The sequence below is a fragment of the Fundulus heteroclitus genome, chromosome 16 (assembly GCF_011125445.2).
Source record: "Fundulus heteroclitus isolate FHET01 chromosome 16, MU-UCD_Fhet_4.1, whole genome shotgun sequence".
In the NCBI taxonomy this organism is placed as follows: domain Eukaryota; kingdom Metazoa; phylum Chordata; class Actinopteri; order Cyprinodontiformes; family Fundulidae; genus Fundulus; species Fundulus heteroclitus.
The window spans coordinates 28085085-28101257 of record NC_046376.1 but is presented as its reverse complement, the minus strand read 5'-3'; the positions used below and the strand labels follow the sequence as shown (position 1 = coordinate 28101257).

The following is a 16173-nucleotide window of genomic DNA, read 5'->3' as shown; positions in this document are numbered from 1 at the left end:
ATTTGAGTAAATATTCTAAAACAATGAACATTGATTATTTAAATGATAGTTTGTTATTTTTTTTCCTGACCTTACTTTTAAATTGCAATGACTGACTTTGATCTTAGATATGTTTGTCAAATCAGGAATTTATGCTGTGTTGCACTTAATATTTATTACACTTACAATATGAAATATTAAGGTGGGTGTGACCTATACACCTTTTTAGTGTTATATGCCAAATTGCCTTGGTGGTTCATGGCATAAAGATTAAATACTTTTTAAATAAATTGATTGAATATCTTCAAGATCTTTAATTAGATTTTCTAAGTCAGTGATTTGTTTGTCTGTCTAAACATTACATAATAGACTCCCACAAATTTAAAAGTTAATGTCACATGATGTGTGTTTCTTAGTTTGATCAACTGAAGGACCAAGCTGTTGCTGAACAATCTGAAAAGTCAGATGACACCAGAGAAGGACAGTCTGAAATAAGTACTGTTCCATGTGAACCAAAGGAGGAAGGTAAAATTTACTCCATCCATCCATCCATCCATCCATCCATCACCTCTCTATGAGCTTTTGACCACTGCTCCTTAAGGAGTCACATCATACAAATTCCACCTTTTTAGCCCTTAAATACATTTTGTTGGGTATTTGGAGTTTCTAAGAGTGCAAAAAACGGAAATGTCATCTGTCAAAGTACTGCGTAGATATCTTCAAATTCTTTTTGGATTGTATTTTTGAAGCTATTTTCTCTGTTCTCTTTTACATTTTTTGAACAATTACATCACAGTATTTGCTGTACAAATGCTAAACAAGGTCATAGACTGCCAAACCTGTTGGTGCCTCTGTGTCAGTTCAGTTCACTTTGGGCATCCAGTTGGAAGCAGTTGAAGCAGGGAGGGTGGAGGCCAAGGCTAGCATGCGGCTCGGCGGCTATGGCCTAGCCGAAATGGGGCAGTCGAAGCAGGCAGCACCGGATGGTAGTCGAGTCTCTGAGCCGGCTGCAGCAGGTGATTTCAGCTCGGCTTTTGCTCTCAGCTTGGGATAATGGGCCCTGTGCCGGCTGCAGGCCGCTCCACGCCGTCTGGAGTCAGCTTCCTGCAACAGCTGAGAAAAACAAACAAAGCTGGTTTAGGCTTAGATGGATTCTTTTGCTTTGGCGTCTGTTTACGCAGAAGTGAGACTGCAGACTTAGCTTCGATCCAGCTGGCAGTTCTCCGAGCCCCGTCAGTTCCTCTGGACAACCAGAGCTCCCTGCTTTGCTGCGTAGCAGCGGGAAATGAGTTTCACAGAAAGTACATTTTACTAAGCTTGCTCGACCCTGCAGATGTCTTTGAGTCCCATGCGACACGCGTGGGTGGCTGGTCTCCCCAGCACAGGCCCTCTCCTTGAGAGTCCACAGGCAAGAAAAAAGATAAGTGAAGTGTAGCCTGGCTTCATAGCAGGCCACCCTGCTGTGAGAGGCAGTCTGTGCGTGCATGTAGCAGTGTCATGTTCCATGTTGTTAGCAAATCAGTCACGATTTTTCCTCATGGCTTGATGGCACAACAGATTATAAATGATAATCTTCTCTTTTTTGTCATCATTCTACAGGAGAAAAAATAGAGGTTGAACCTGAACCTAAGGTAAGGCCAACTGCATAATTGACCACAATTTTAGAAAACCACAATGTTTTCAACTACTAAATGCTGGAAGATGGACCTTATCAGATTGTTCCCTGAACTCACAAATTTGTCTTCAAAATAAGCAAAATACAATACTTATAGATTTCAACAGTTAAACTTTATTTCTTTTACTTTTTCTTTTTTTGTTTAATTTTAATTAAATTTAACCCCACTCAGTTAAATTACAAATCAGTGTATTCACAGGTATACCTGTGGTTTGAGCCCGAAGGCTTATTTGAGTAAATATTCTAAAACAATGAACATTGATTATTTAAATGATAGTTTGTTATTTTTTTTCCTGACCTTACTTTTAAATTGCAATGACTGACTTTGATCTTAGATATGTTTGTCAAATCAGGAATTTATGCTGTGTTGCACTTAATATTTATTACACTTACAATATGAAATATTAAGGTGGGTGTGACCTATACACCTTTTTAGTGTTATATGCCAAATTGCCTTGGTGGTTCATGGCATAAAGATTAAATACTTTTAAATAAATTGATTGAATATCTTCAAGATCTTTAATTAGATTTTCTAAGTCAGTGATTTGTTTGTCTGTCTAAACATTACATAATAGACTCCCACAAATTTAAAAGTTAATGTCACATGATGTGTGTTTCTTAGTTTGATCAACTGAAGGACCAAGCTGTTGCTGAACAATCTGAAAAGTCAGATGACACCAGAGAAGGACAGTCTGAAATAAGTACTGTTCCATGTGAACCAAAGGAGGAAGGTAAAATTTACTCCATCCATCCATCCATCCATCCATCCATCACCTCTCTATGAGCTTTTGACCACTGCTCCTTAAGGAGTCACATCATACAAATTCCACCTTTTTAGCCCTTAAATACATTTTGTTGGGTATTTGGAGTTTCTAAGAGTGCAAAAAACGGAAATGTCATCTGTCAAAGTACTGCGTAGATATCTTCAAATTCTTTTTGGATTGTATTTTTGAAGCTATTTTCTCTGTTCTCTTTTACATTTTTTGAACAATTACATCACAGTATTTGCTGTACAAATGCTAAACAAGGTCATAGACTGCCAAACCTGTTGGTGCCTCTGTGTCAGTTCAGTTCACTTTGGGCATCCAGTTGGAAGCAGTTGAAGCAGGGAGGGTGGAGGCCAAGGCTAGCATGCGGCTCGGCGGCTATGGCCTAGCCGAAATGGGGCAGTCGAAGCAGGCAGCACCGGATGGTAGTCGAGTCTCTGAGCCGGCTGCAGCAGGTGATTTCAGCTCGGCTTTTGCTCTCAGCTTGGGATAATGGGCCCTGTGCCGGCTGCAGGCCGCTCCACGCCGTCTGGAGTCAGCTTCCTGCAACAGCTGAGAAAAACAAACAAAGCTGGTTTAGGCTTAGATGGATTCTTTTGCTTTGGCGTCTGTTTACGCAGAAGTGAGACTGCAGACTTAGCTTCGATCCAGCTGGCAGTTCTCTGAGCCCCGTCGGTTCCACTGGACAACCAGAGCTCCCTGCTTTGCTGCGTAGCAGCGGGAAATGAGTTTCACAGAAAGTACATTTTACTCAGCTTGCTCGACCCTGCAGATGTCTTTGAGTCCCATGCGACACGCGTGGGTGGCTGGTCTCCCCAGCACAGGCCCTCTCCTTGAGAGTCCACAGGCCAGAAAAAAGATAAGTGAAGTGTAGCCTGGCTTCATAGCAGGCCACCCTGCTGTGAGAGGAAGTCTCTGCGTGCATGTAGCAGTGTCATGTTCCATGTTGTTAGCAAATCAGTCACGATTTTTCCTCCTGCCTTAATGGCACAACAGATTATAAATGATAATCTGCTCTTTTTTGTCATCATTCTACAGGAGAAAAAATAAAGGTTGAACCTGAACCTAAGGTAAGGCCAACTGCATAATTGACCACAATTTTAGAAAACCACAATGTTTTCAACTACTAAATGCTGGAAGATGGACCTTATCAGATTGTTCCCTGAACTCACAAATTTGTCTTCAAAATAAGCAAAATACAATACTTATAGATTTCAACAGTTAAACTTTATTTCTTTTACTTTTTCTTTTTTTTGTTTAATTTTAATTAAATTTAACCCCATTCAGTTAAATTACAAATCAGTGTATTTACAGGTATACCTGTGGTTTGAGCCCGAAGGCTTATTTGAGTAAATATTCTAAAACAATGAACATTGATTATTTAAATGATAGTTTGTTATTTTTTTTCCTGACCTTACTTTTAAATTGCAATGACTGACTTTGATCTTAGATATGTTTGTCAAATCAGGAATTTATGCTGTGTTGCACTTAATATTTATTACACTTACAATATGAAATATTAAGGTGGGTGTGACCTATACACCTTTTTAGTGTTATATGCCAAATTGCCTTGGTGGTTCATGGCATAAAGATTAAATACTTTTTAAATAAATTGATTGAATATCTTCAAGATCTTTAATTAGGTTTTCTAAGTCAGTGATTTGTTTGTCTGTCTAAACATTACATAATAGACTCCCACAAATTTAAAAGTTAATGTCACATGATGTGTGTTTCTTAGTTTGATCAACTGAAGGACCAAGCTGTTGCTGAACAATCTGAAAAGTCAGATGACACCAGAGAAGGACAGTCTGAAATAAGTACTGTTCCATGTGAACCAAAGGAGGAAGGTAAAATTTACTCCATCCATCCATCCATCCATCCATCCATCCATCCATCCATCCATCCATCCATCACCTCTCTATGAGCTTTTGACCACTGCTCCTTAAGGAGTCACATCATACAAATTCCACCTTTTTAGCCCTTAAATACATTTTGTTGGGTATTTGGAGTTTCTAAGAGTGCAAAAAACGGAAATGTCATCTGTCAAAGTACTGCGTAGATATCTTCAAATTCTTTTTGGATTGTATTTTTGAAGCTATTTTCTCTGTTCTCTTTTACATTTTTTGAACAATTACATCACAGTATTTGCTGTACAAATGCTAAACAAGGTCATAGACTGCCAAACCTGTTGGTGCCTCTGTGTCAGTTCAGTTCACTTTGGGCATCCAGTTGGAAGCAGTTGAAGCAGGGAGGGTGGAGGCCAAGGCTAGCATGCGGCTCGGCGGCTATGGCCTAGCCGAAATGGGGCAGTCGAAGCAGGCAGCACCGGATGGTAGTCGAGTCTCTGAGCCGGCTGCAGCAGGTGATTTCAGCTCGGCTTTTGCTCTTAGCTTGGGATAATGGGCCCTGTGCCGGCTGCAGGCCGCTCCACGCCGTCTGGAGTCAGCTTCCTGCAACAGCTGAGAAAAACAAACAAAGCTGGTTTAGGCTTAGATGGATTCTTTTGCTTTGGCGTCTGTTTACGCAGAAGTGAGACTGCAGACTTAGCTTCAATCCAGCTGGCAGTTCTCCGAGCCCCGTCGGTTCCACTGGACAACCAGAGCTCCCTGCTTTGCTGCGTAGCAGCGGGAAATGAGTTTCACAGAAAGTACATTTTACTCAGCTTGCTCGACCCTGCAGATGTCTTTGAGTCCCATGCGACACGCGTGGGTGGCTGGTCTCCCCAGCACAGGCCCTCTCCCTGAGAGTCCACAGGCAAGAAAAAAGATAAGTGAAGTGTAGCCTGGCTTCATAGCAGGCCACCCTGCTGTGAGAGGCAGTCTATGCGTGCATGTAGCAGTGTCATGTTCCATGTTGTTAGCAAATCAGTCACGATTTTTCCTCATGCCTTAATGGCACAACAGATTATAAATGATAATCTGCTCTTTTTTGTCATCATTCTACAGGAGAAAAAATAGAGGTTGAACCTGAACTTAAGGTAAGGCAAACTGCATAATTGACCACAATTTTAGAAAACCACAATGTTTTCAACTCCTAAATGTTGGGAGACGGACCTGATCAGATTGTTACCTGAACTCACAAATTTGTTTTCAAAATAAACAGAATACAATATTTATAGATTTCAAAAGTTAAACTTTATTTCTTTTACTTTTTCATTTTTTTTTGTTTAATTTTAATTAAATTTAACCCCATTCAGTTCAATTACAATTCAGTGTCTTTACAGGCTTACCTGTGGTTTGAGCCTGAAGGCTTATTTGAGTAATTATTATAAAACAATGAACATTGATTATTTAAATGATAGTTTGTTATTTTTTTTTCTGACCTTACTTTTAAATTGCAATGACTGACTTTGATCCTAGATATGTTTGTCAAAGCAGGAATTTACGCTGGGTTGCACTTAATATTTATTACACTTAGAATATGATATATTAAGGTGGGTGTGACCTATACACCTTTTTAGTGTTATATGCCGAATTGCCTTGGTGGTGCATGGCATAAAGATTAAATACTTTTTAAATAAATTGATTGAATATCTTCAAGATCTTTAATTAGGTTTTGTAAGTCAGTGATTTATTTGTCTGTCTAAATATTACAGAATAGACTCGAACAAATTTAAAAGTTAATGTCACATGATATGTGTTTCTTAGTTTGATCAACTGAAGGACCAAGCTGTTGCTGAACAATCTGAAAAGTCAGATGACACCAGAGAAGGACAGTCTGAAATAAGTACTGTTCCATGTGAACCAAAGGAGGAAGGTAAAATTTACTTCCATCCATCCATCCATCCATCCACCCATCCACCCATCCACCCATCCATCCATCCATCCATCCATCCATCCATCCATCCATCCATCCATCACCTCTCTATGAGCTTTTGACCACTGCTCCTTAAGGAATCACATCATACAAATTCCACCTTTTTAGCCCCTAAATACATTTTGTTGGGTATTTGGAGTTTCTAAGAGTGCAAAAAAAACGGAAATGTCATCTTTCAAAGTACTGCGTAGATATCTTCAAATTCTTTTTGGATTGTAGTTTTTAAGCCATTTCTCTGTTCTGTTTTACATTTTTTGAACAATTACATCACAGTATTTGCTGTACAAAAGCTAAACAAGGTCATAGACTGCCAAACCTGTTGGTGCCTCTGTGTCAGTTCAGTTCACTTTGGGCATCCAGTTGGAAGCAGTTGAAGCAGGGAGGGTGGAGGCCAAGGCTAGCATGCGGCTCGGCGGCTATGGCCTAGCCGAAAGGTGGCTTCGGAGCAGGCAGCTCTGGATCGTAATCAAATCTCTGACCTGTTTGCAGCGGGCAGCTGACATTATGTTTTTGACATTATCTTTTTTGTGTCATTTACTGCCAGCTCTATAGCCCTCATCCAAAAACCTCAGTTCCAACCCTTCAATAAAATACTTTTCTAACGTTACATAAGACTAGCCGACGTGGATTAGCATGCACAGGGGGGGAATTCCCTGGTTTAGTTTTGTCCGTGTCACCTGTCGGCTGCTGGATTATTTAGTCTGGTTAGAAATCTTTATCCACTTTTTCTTCTTGAGGAAAAGTGTCATGAAATTAGTACTTTTTAAATAAATGATGGAATGTTTTTTTTCATGGCACCTGTCTCTCCTGTCTTGTCATATGTATGTTTGTATGTATGTATGTATGTATGTATGTATGTATGTATGTATGTATGTATGTATGTATGTATGTATGCATGCATACATACATACATACACACACATATATATATATATATATATATATATATATATATATATATATATATATATATATATATATATATATATATATATATGCATCTAAGATGCCATGAATTAAACAGATTTGGTGAATAAGGACACAAAAGGCACTGATTGGCCAAGGACATGGAGAGATGCACGCCTGAGGAGAATTCTAACTAACCAATTAGAGACCAGCATCTTGTCAGATGGATGCAAAGGTTTAAGAAGATAGAGAAACACTATTTAACTGGGACTCCTTACAACTGAATGGCATGGATCATCACGCACACACAAAAATGGATTTGGAATGCTGAAAAACCAAAAGATAGACACATTTCATGAGTGAACAGGTGTAATGAAATTTTTTTATTTCTATACATTTTTCCTGCAATTTTGATGGGTCCAGTGCCCTATCGTCCTCTATTAGCAAACCACTGCTGATTCCCAAGCATAAGGCTCCATCTTTGAGCGCACTCTCTTTCTACAAATACACACATTCTCATATTAGACATCCCTCAGCCTGTGGTTAATTGAGAAAACAATTTGATCATCTGTGAATAATTAATATAATTAATAATAATGAAAAAATAATAATTTTTTCTAGGTGCACCACAAGTGGTTTCAAATAATCCTCAAAACAAGGTAAGACACCTATCCTTCTTTTATATATGTATTTATTTACTTTACAAACATTAAATCATTATTATTCTTTTTATAGTCTTTTTGCAATCCTTCTGAGGAAAACAGAAAGAAATGTCAAAAAGAAACTGAAAAACTTCTCAGAAGAATTCACCTCCAAGACCAACATCAACATCAACAGATGCTTTCATCAGAGAACTTTGTTAAAATAGGTCAACCTATGAAACAGACAAATGAGATATTTGAGAAAGATCTAGTGTGTGCTTTTCTTCACAGATTAATGGTGTTAGATTACAGAGCAAGATACATCCCTGTACAGGCAGAAAACTCAGATTTAAATAATTCACAGGCTTTTCCAGTATCTGAAACTGCTGTTACAGATGATGATGACTTAGACACTCTTTTTATATCTACATCCGATTTAGATCAGTCAAAAGAGAATCGTATACACCCAATGGACATTCAAATGGCAGTATTTCACTGCTCGGACAGCTTACTTAAACAGAAAATTATCACAAAGCTGTCACAGTGCCAGTATGCCTTACCTTTGCTTGTTCCTGATCCTGCCTCAACAAATATTGAGTGTCCTCTGTGGACATTCAGACAAATAACAAAAACGTGGAAAATAAGCACAATTAAGGCAAATTCAACCACTGTCACAATGAAGAGCATGCCAATCTACAAAGCCGAGACTCCCATGGTTTCATTTTTCCGATTGGGCTCCATGTCTTTGTCCAAATCTCAGCTGATGAATGCTATGATCAATGACCGCCACAACACATTCTTCCACAGAAACAGTCCAGGCAGCACCAAATCTCGTCATCTGATGGATGGTGTGGCAGAGATTGCATGGTACTGCCCTGCTGGAAAACCCAATGATTTCTTTAATGACTGCATTGCCTTCTGTAATCTTCATGGGGATTCTCTAGCAATCGTAAAGCAGCGTGAAATACTGACTGAAATGTCTTCAGTCATTGTCGTTCTTGTACCAACTTTGGGAAAATGCCAGGGAAGTAGTGGAGTCATTTCAATGCTTTACAAATCTTCAAAGCCACTGATTATTCTCAGTGCTGACAATGAGTGTGGCGCAGTTCAAATGAAACCACAAAAATACAAACTGGGTCTGAAAGAAAGAAGCCAGTCAGATGTTTCTGAAGAACTGAAAAAGATTATAAGAAGCATTTTGTCAGGACCCCACACTTCTTTCCAGCTTGAAACTATGGCCAAAGTCTCTGGAGTCAAAGTGGATGAAGATGCGAAGGACTGCCTGAATGGAAAATCGTTAGCCATGGAACTAGTCAAAATGATTGAAAGGATGGATATTGCCAAAATAAAAGATACATTCCTTCCCTGCCAAGGCCAACTTTGGCATGAATGGTGCAAAATAAACAAAGAATTACATCATCTAAAGGGACACATTGAGAAAGAAAAGGGCCAGAAGAATAATAAGCTGATGGAACTAAGAAAGAAACAGTGTGACGTGTCCAATAGTCAACTGATGAGGTTGTTCATTAAGAGCCTCAAGGGTTTGCAACCAGATGACAGAGAATACTTCTTAAAATGGACTCAGATCCTGATAGATGCCCTCTCAACGGATGATCTGTCTTCAATTCTCCAAAACTATGATGAAACATGGTCAGAGGTCTTGGTTCTAAAGAGGAAACATGACAAATCTGTTCAATTAAAAGACAAGCAAACTAAACTTGAACAGTTATCAAAAAAGCTCCAATCAGCAACCTTTGGTCTGGAGCACATGTTCAGAGAAATGGGACAGATCTACGAAGCCCATAAATCTCTCAAGAAACAATCACTGGGCCATCAGACTGAATGGTCTAAATACCCTGAGCTAGCTGCAGACCTGATGATAAAGGGACACCCGATGGAGTTGATGGATGGTGATGCAGGTCACGTACCTTTAATATGGATCTCTAGTCTTTTACAGGAAGTCATCAAGAAACTGGGTGACAAGAGAGTCTTTGTGCTTTCAGTTTTGGGCGTACAAAGCAGCGGAAAGTCAACAATGCTGAATGCCATGTTTGGATTGCAGTTTGCAGTAAGTGCTGGGAGGTGCACCAAGGGTGCCTATATGCAACTGGTTGAGCTGTCAGAGGAAATAAAAAAAGACTACAAGTTTGACTATATTCTAGTTGTGGACACAGAAGGGCTACGTGCTCTAGAGTTAGCAGGTAATGCCAGCCTCCATCGTGACAATGAACTTGCAACATTTGTTGTTGGATTGGGAAACATGACATTGATCAACATCTTTGGTGAGAATCCAGCAGAGATGCAAGATGTACTGCAGATCGTTGTGCAGGCTTTTATGAGAATGAAGAAAGTCAAACTTTCACCAAGCTGTGTGTTTGTTCATCAAAATGTCACAGATATTGGAGCAGCAGAGAAAAACATGGATGGAAAAAGACGACTGCAGGAAAAACTGGACAAGATGGCTCAACTTGCTGCCAAAGAGGAAGTGTGTGATGTTGAGTGCTTCAGTGATGTCATTGCATTTGATGTGCAAAAAGACGTGAAATACTTTGCTCAGCTATGGGAGGGAAGTCCGCCAATGGCTCCACCAAATCCAGGGTATAGTGAGAGTGTCCAGGAACTGAAGACCATCATCCTGTCTAAGGCCTCACGGTCTAAAGGAATCACTTTGTCACATTTTAATACCAAAGTTCAGGACCTGTGGAACGCCTTGATGAATGAACATTTTGTTTTTAGCTTCAAAAATACCCAAGAAATTGCGGTTTTCAGAAAACTGGAGGTCCAATATGGGAATTGGACTTGGGCCCTGAGGAGTGAAATGCTGATCATTGAAAACCAACTTTATCCCAAAATTGAAAAAGGCCAACTGGACAAAGTTGAGCTCAGTTACCTTTTCAAAGAAATGAGCAAAAGGTACAAAGAAATAACACAAGCTATTGTGGCCTACTTTGAAGATGATAAAGACAAAGAAATGTTGGTTCAGTGGCGGGGCCGATTTGAAAGTAAAATCAAAGAGTTTCATGAGGAACTCGTGAGAGGTGTGAAAAGAAAACTGGATGAAGTTATCCATCAAAAAAATGCTCGAAAAAAGCTTGACAACAAGAAGACAGAATTTGAAAACAAGCTGTTCCAGAAAAGCAAAGAGCTTGCTCACGAGTTAAAATGTATCGCGGGAGATGAAGAGGATCTAAAAGCGCAGTTCAACACTGTGTGGGGCACCTGGGTTAAGGAATTAACCTCAGATACAAAACCCATTGAAGACATAAACTTGGAGGAAGATCAGTTAATGGTCCTTCGAGATCTTGGTGTTGAATATGGACTTATTGACGAGTCAATAAACAGCAAGAAATACAAATGTCTATCAGAAACTGGGAACTACTTTGGTTATATTACCCAAAGGAAGTATAAAAAACTTTGTGATGAAACCCAACAACCTCAGGAAAAAAAGAAAGAAGCAGACAGAGACAAAGGCAAACAAACCAAATCCTTTATGGCCTATTTAAAAGAATGGCTAGGAATGGCACCAACAACACAGCAACATGTAGAAGAACATAAATCAAAGAACCCTTTTGAGTACAAAGAACAGAAAAGGATCAGATCATTTATCAAAAATGTTGAAAAAGAATGTCTGGAGTCCATGAAGAGTAAACCTATCGCAACAAGAGGTTACAGCGCAACCTACTTGCAGGAACTTGCCAAAACTATTAAACAAAGAGTGAGCGAGTTTGAGTCAGGGAGGAAATTTACATTCAAGAAGGAGTTTACAGTTGATCTTTCACTGTATGTTTTTAACATGGCAGAAAGCTGGCTCTTACATTCACATAAGCTATATAAAAATAACAATTATGTGCTCACTTATCTGGATAGCAAGAAAAGTGAATATTACAACATTTTCAGAAGCCTCTGCAAAGGAAGCTCCTCCGCTGTTGTGTTAGGAGAAATGATTTGTAAAAATCTCAAAGTCTCTGCTGTTGAGGCTGTGAGTAACAAGACAGCTGTTGATATTGCTGGAGAGATGAGGTGCAGTCTTCCAGCTTTCAGTGAGAACAGACTGAACTTAGAGAAACATGTGCTAGCATCTCTGGCAGAGAAAGAAAACTTTAACAGCTTTATCACCTACATCCGAAATCCAAGAAAGCAAATAGAGGCTTTTATCGAAGAAGAAGTGAAGAAATACATGTTCACTGCACAAAAAGGTAACGCCCAGGCTATTCTCAAGAAAAATACAGAAGACATCACCAGGCTCATCAGCCAGGCTTTGTTTGACGCAACAGAGAAACTTAACAAGAAGAAAGGAGACGTAGAAACATGGGTGGAGGAATTTTCCAGTAAATTAGAACCAAACCTGACACTTGAAACCATTAGTTGTCAAAACTTCACAGACATAAACAATTTTGACTTTCTTAAAGAAGAAATAGAGAAAGGCCTCAAACTCATTATAAAGGAGATGAGCAGTCTCTCCCTGACTGAGGTGAATGATTGCAGACAGAAGCCTGAACAAATCCTCATTGATCAGTTGTGCAACTGCTGCTGGGAAAGATGTCCATTCTGCGCTGCCGTTTGCACCAACACTCTGAAGGACCACAGTCCCGGGAAGCACAGTGTTCCTTTTCATCGACCCTCTGGAATTGAAGGTTGGCATGTAAGAGGAAAAGTTGACCTTGTTATTGATTTCTGCACCACATTAGTTGCAAGTGATAGAAGCTTTTACCCTGATTCTGACTCAGAGGTGACAGTTCCTTTTAAACAGTATCCAACTGCTGGAGAAAAATATGCTTCATGGAGCATTACAGCTGATGCCTCTATGCTGGCCTACTGGAAATGGTTTGTCTGCCACTTTCAAACAGATCTGGAAAACTACTATAAGTTGAAATTCCAGGGTAATGGGGAAATTCCCCAGGAATGGAAACAATTCAGCAAAAAAGACGCCATTGAAAGTCTAAATGAAATGTGTAGTTTGTGAGAAATCGGCAGCTACTCTTCAAGTCAATTTTGAACGATGTATTCATTGTGATGTTTTCTAACAAACTTGTGTTTGTTAGAAAACAGTTTGGTCTAAGTGTGTGGAAGTATTTGTAAATCACTTAATGGTGTTTTCATAAATTAGCATTTCAAATGTGTTCTCAGTGAAGATAGTACGCACATAGAACGCAAAATTAAAATGTTTTCTTCTCTTATTAAACTTGATCCTAATAAATGTTAAATGAAATATAATAAAAATTAGTTTATACAAGGAATCTATACAATTAGCTTTAATAAGCAGTGACAATGATATTGGTATGATGAAAGTTTTTTTAAAAAGGAGCTGCTGTATGTGAATTGTTGCTCTTTGTTGGACTCTGTGATAAAACGTATTCATTGGTCAGCAAGGAAAATGTGTCCCTATAATAATTTGACTAAAGTTTTATATGATATCTTTAGTGATTTCATAGGTCTAGTCAGAAGAAATCTTTGTTTTTTTGCAGATGTCTGACCTTATTTTGATTTGTCTCCCATTGTCATGTTCATCTGAAGAAATATTTAATATAACAAAATGTAGGCTGTTGCATATAAATGATGCATGTTAAATTCACTGGATTTATGACTTCTACCACTTGCTCTAACAAATATCAATATTGATTAACCAAGCCGGCCATGCCTGGTACGCTAGATGACCTGTCCATAACACCATCTGTAAGAAGGTCCAGCAGAGACTGTACTTCAACTCAAGAAGTACAACCTTCCTCAGGAGCTCCTGATCATATTCTACACTGCCATCATTTAGTCTGTTTTGTGCTCATCCAGCTCTGGGTGGTTCAGCTAATCCACGCATTTTGACAAGTCCTAAGTGCAATGAATAGTTAGATCTGTAGAGACAGTCATCAGGACTGACCTTCCATACATTCACGGCCTGTACAGGTCCAGGACCAGTAAACATAGCTGTCGACCCAACACATCCTGGTCACAGGTTATTCTGACTTTTATCATCAGGTTGGTACTGATGGCTAAAACAAGCCGACAGAGGCAGTTTAGATGCCAAGGCTGCATCTTTAATGAACACGGCCAGGGTAGGCAGCTGCTCTGCTGAGAGAAAAAAAACTTATATACACATACTTACAGATATGTATATGAAAAATACTTTCCTGTCTTTATTGCCCTTGTTCTCATCTTTTCTCTGTATAATTGTTTTATTTTGTTGTAGTTGCTGTTATGCTTGCTGTAACTTGTCTGCCTATATTTTCACGATGCGAGAAATGGAACCAGTAGTCAAATTCCTTGTTTGTCCCCTAAAACTGGCCAAATAAAGGTGATTCTGACTGGTTGCTGCACCCCCGTCTCTCCTTTACATTTATTTCTTCAAGCTGCCCGTCATGTCTGTCTGTACTGAGCAGAGGGGCAAGCGCCTGCAGTCACACACTCATGGCACACATGGCCATTTGAACAGTAAGACGGGGGAGATGGAAAGAGCAAGCAGAGAAAGGGGTGGATTTATAGAGGAAAAGGAGCCCCCTACCAGTAAGGGGCCCAGTTGGTTGCCCACCTTCCTGACAGTGCCCTGCTTTATTTATGTTTTAACTAAAATGATTATGATTTACAATCAAATCTGACAAAATAGTAACAAAATGCATCACTGGCTTCTGCTCCCCCCTCCTCCAATTCCATTGACTAAAATAGACTATTCCATCTCACAACATAAACATCCCAAAATGTAGCGTGCCTTGAGTGAGCAGCTGGAGGGATTAGAAAAGAGAAATATGAAATCAAGCTTTCAAATATCTGAAAAGAGGAAAATACCAAAACTGGCTGAAGCCCCTATTGTTTTCTGAATAGCCCCACATCTCACAGAAGAAAACATTTAGATGTCTGTTAAAAATATCCATTAAGCCCCAAAATATCACTAGATTTAATTAGTTCATTTAAAAAAACAATGAGGTTTGTTTTTCTTGTATTCCTTAAATTCAGCTTGCGCTGCACACATATGTGAATATCACATTTGACAATTTTAGTTCACAGCTATGCGTTTTCAAAATTAACTTCCAGTCCACGGAGGAGTTAGATGATCCAATATCTAACTTAAGATCCTCTGCATATTCATCTAATAATGGATTTTTAGAGCTTATATTTTCTGTTGTGTTAAACAGATTTGTTCCCAGATTTAACTTCTAGTTAATTTGAGGTTCCCCTGTATGTGGGGGTTTAGCACTGAAAGAATAGTGTCATAAATCACAGGTTGAACTGTCAACTTGTGCACCTATCCTACAAACAAGTATTTGAAAATACCTGCACAGAAAGGCATGCATGGACTGGAAACTTAAGGCTTTAGATAAGAAGATTGCAAAAACACAGCCACACAAACAGCTGACATGCAGCAGGAGAAACAAAGACGCACACCACAAGCTGCCCAATTATAACGGCTTCTGCCCCACCCTTCAATAGCACCTGGAGCAAACAGAGCAGAACCATGAAACAACATCTCCCCAGAATTGCAAAATGATACAAAATAACTTGGTTTATTATCATTTTGTTAACAGTTCAGCTCAGATTTTATTTCCTGTGCTGCATAGATTCGCTGTGCGCGATGAATCCAGATGCAGTGCGCGATTGCGGCTGTGCACATTAGAGGGAAACAGGGATTGTCTCTAATGTAATTAAGAAAATCTCTTGTTTTTTTTCACAGAGGCTTAAGAGACATTTTCAAAAAGGAAAGTATTGTTTTTGTGTTCAATAGGACAGAAATCAAACTCTTTTTCTTATTTCAAGAGACTCACTCTTCAGAAACAGATTAAACATTTTGGGTTAATCGAGGGTGACAAGATTTTTTTCAGCCTTGGCACAAACCAAACTGGAAGTATTGCAATTTGTTTAAACAATGTCCCTGAAATCTTTTTGTGAGTCTGTTAAATTCGTAAAGAGTAAATCTTGAAAATGTTATAATTTGATGAACAGCTTAGGTTTGATGTAATATCTGTTTTGTTATTTTTTTATATATCGTTTTATCTTTTAACTTAAGCCTCTTTATGTTCGTTCTTTCCCTTGCATATAGTGATTGTATCACATATTCTGAGTACACATAAATCAGTATGGAGGACCAGCTCTACCATATTTAAATAAGCATACAATTAATTGCTACCAAAATACAATAAATAACTGTAGGTAGAAATTATACAGTGAGACATAAATGTATATATCTCTTTTAATTAGCTTCTTTATTTATTCGCCTTTGTAATAATTACTTTATTTATTGTCCATTATAATCTTCAACTTTATTTATTAATTACTTATTTTTCTAGGTATTTATTTATGTGCATGTTATAATATTTGTCTGTTTTATTCTTCCTTTGTATTTTTTACCCTATTTATTTCTGCCTGTCATTTTTACATTTCTGTTTGTCGTTTTTACATTTCTGTA

At 38.7% G+C, this 16173-nt stretch overlaps 1 protein-coding gene across 2 annotated transcripts in view; it reads left to right on the top strand.

The window, feature by feature from the left end:
- The window catches only part of LOC110367879 (interferon-induced very large GTPase 1-like), a 95406-nt gene extending 81346 nt beyond the window's left edge, over positions 1 to 14060 (top strand). The window contains exons 19-27 of one of the 2 annotated variants that reach the window (XM_036148353.1): positions 396 to 504; positions 1579 to 1610; positions 2277 to 2385; positions 3460 to 3491; positions 4160 to 4268; positions 5367 to 5398; positions 6069 to 6177; positions 7765 to 7802; positions 7879 to 14060. In XM_036148353.1, the coding sequence (XP_036004246.1) occupies positions 396 to 504; positions 1579 to 1610; positions 2277 to 2385; positions 3460 to 3491; positions 4160 to 4268; positions 5367 to 5398; positions 6069 to 6177; positions 7765 to 7802; positions 7879 to 12747 (5439 nt within the window). In that variant the 3' untranslated portion in view covers positions 12748 to 14060. The remainder of the gene's footprint in view (positions 1 to 395; positions 505 to 1578; positions 1611 to 2276; positions 2386 to 3459; positions 3492 to 4159; positions 4269 to 5366; positions 5399 to 6068; positions 6178 to 7764; positions 7803 to 7878) is intronic. The other variant, XM_036148355.1, reaches the window with a different exon arrangement.
- Positions 14061 to 16173: the final 2113 nt, after the last annotated feature.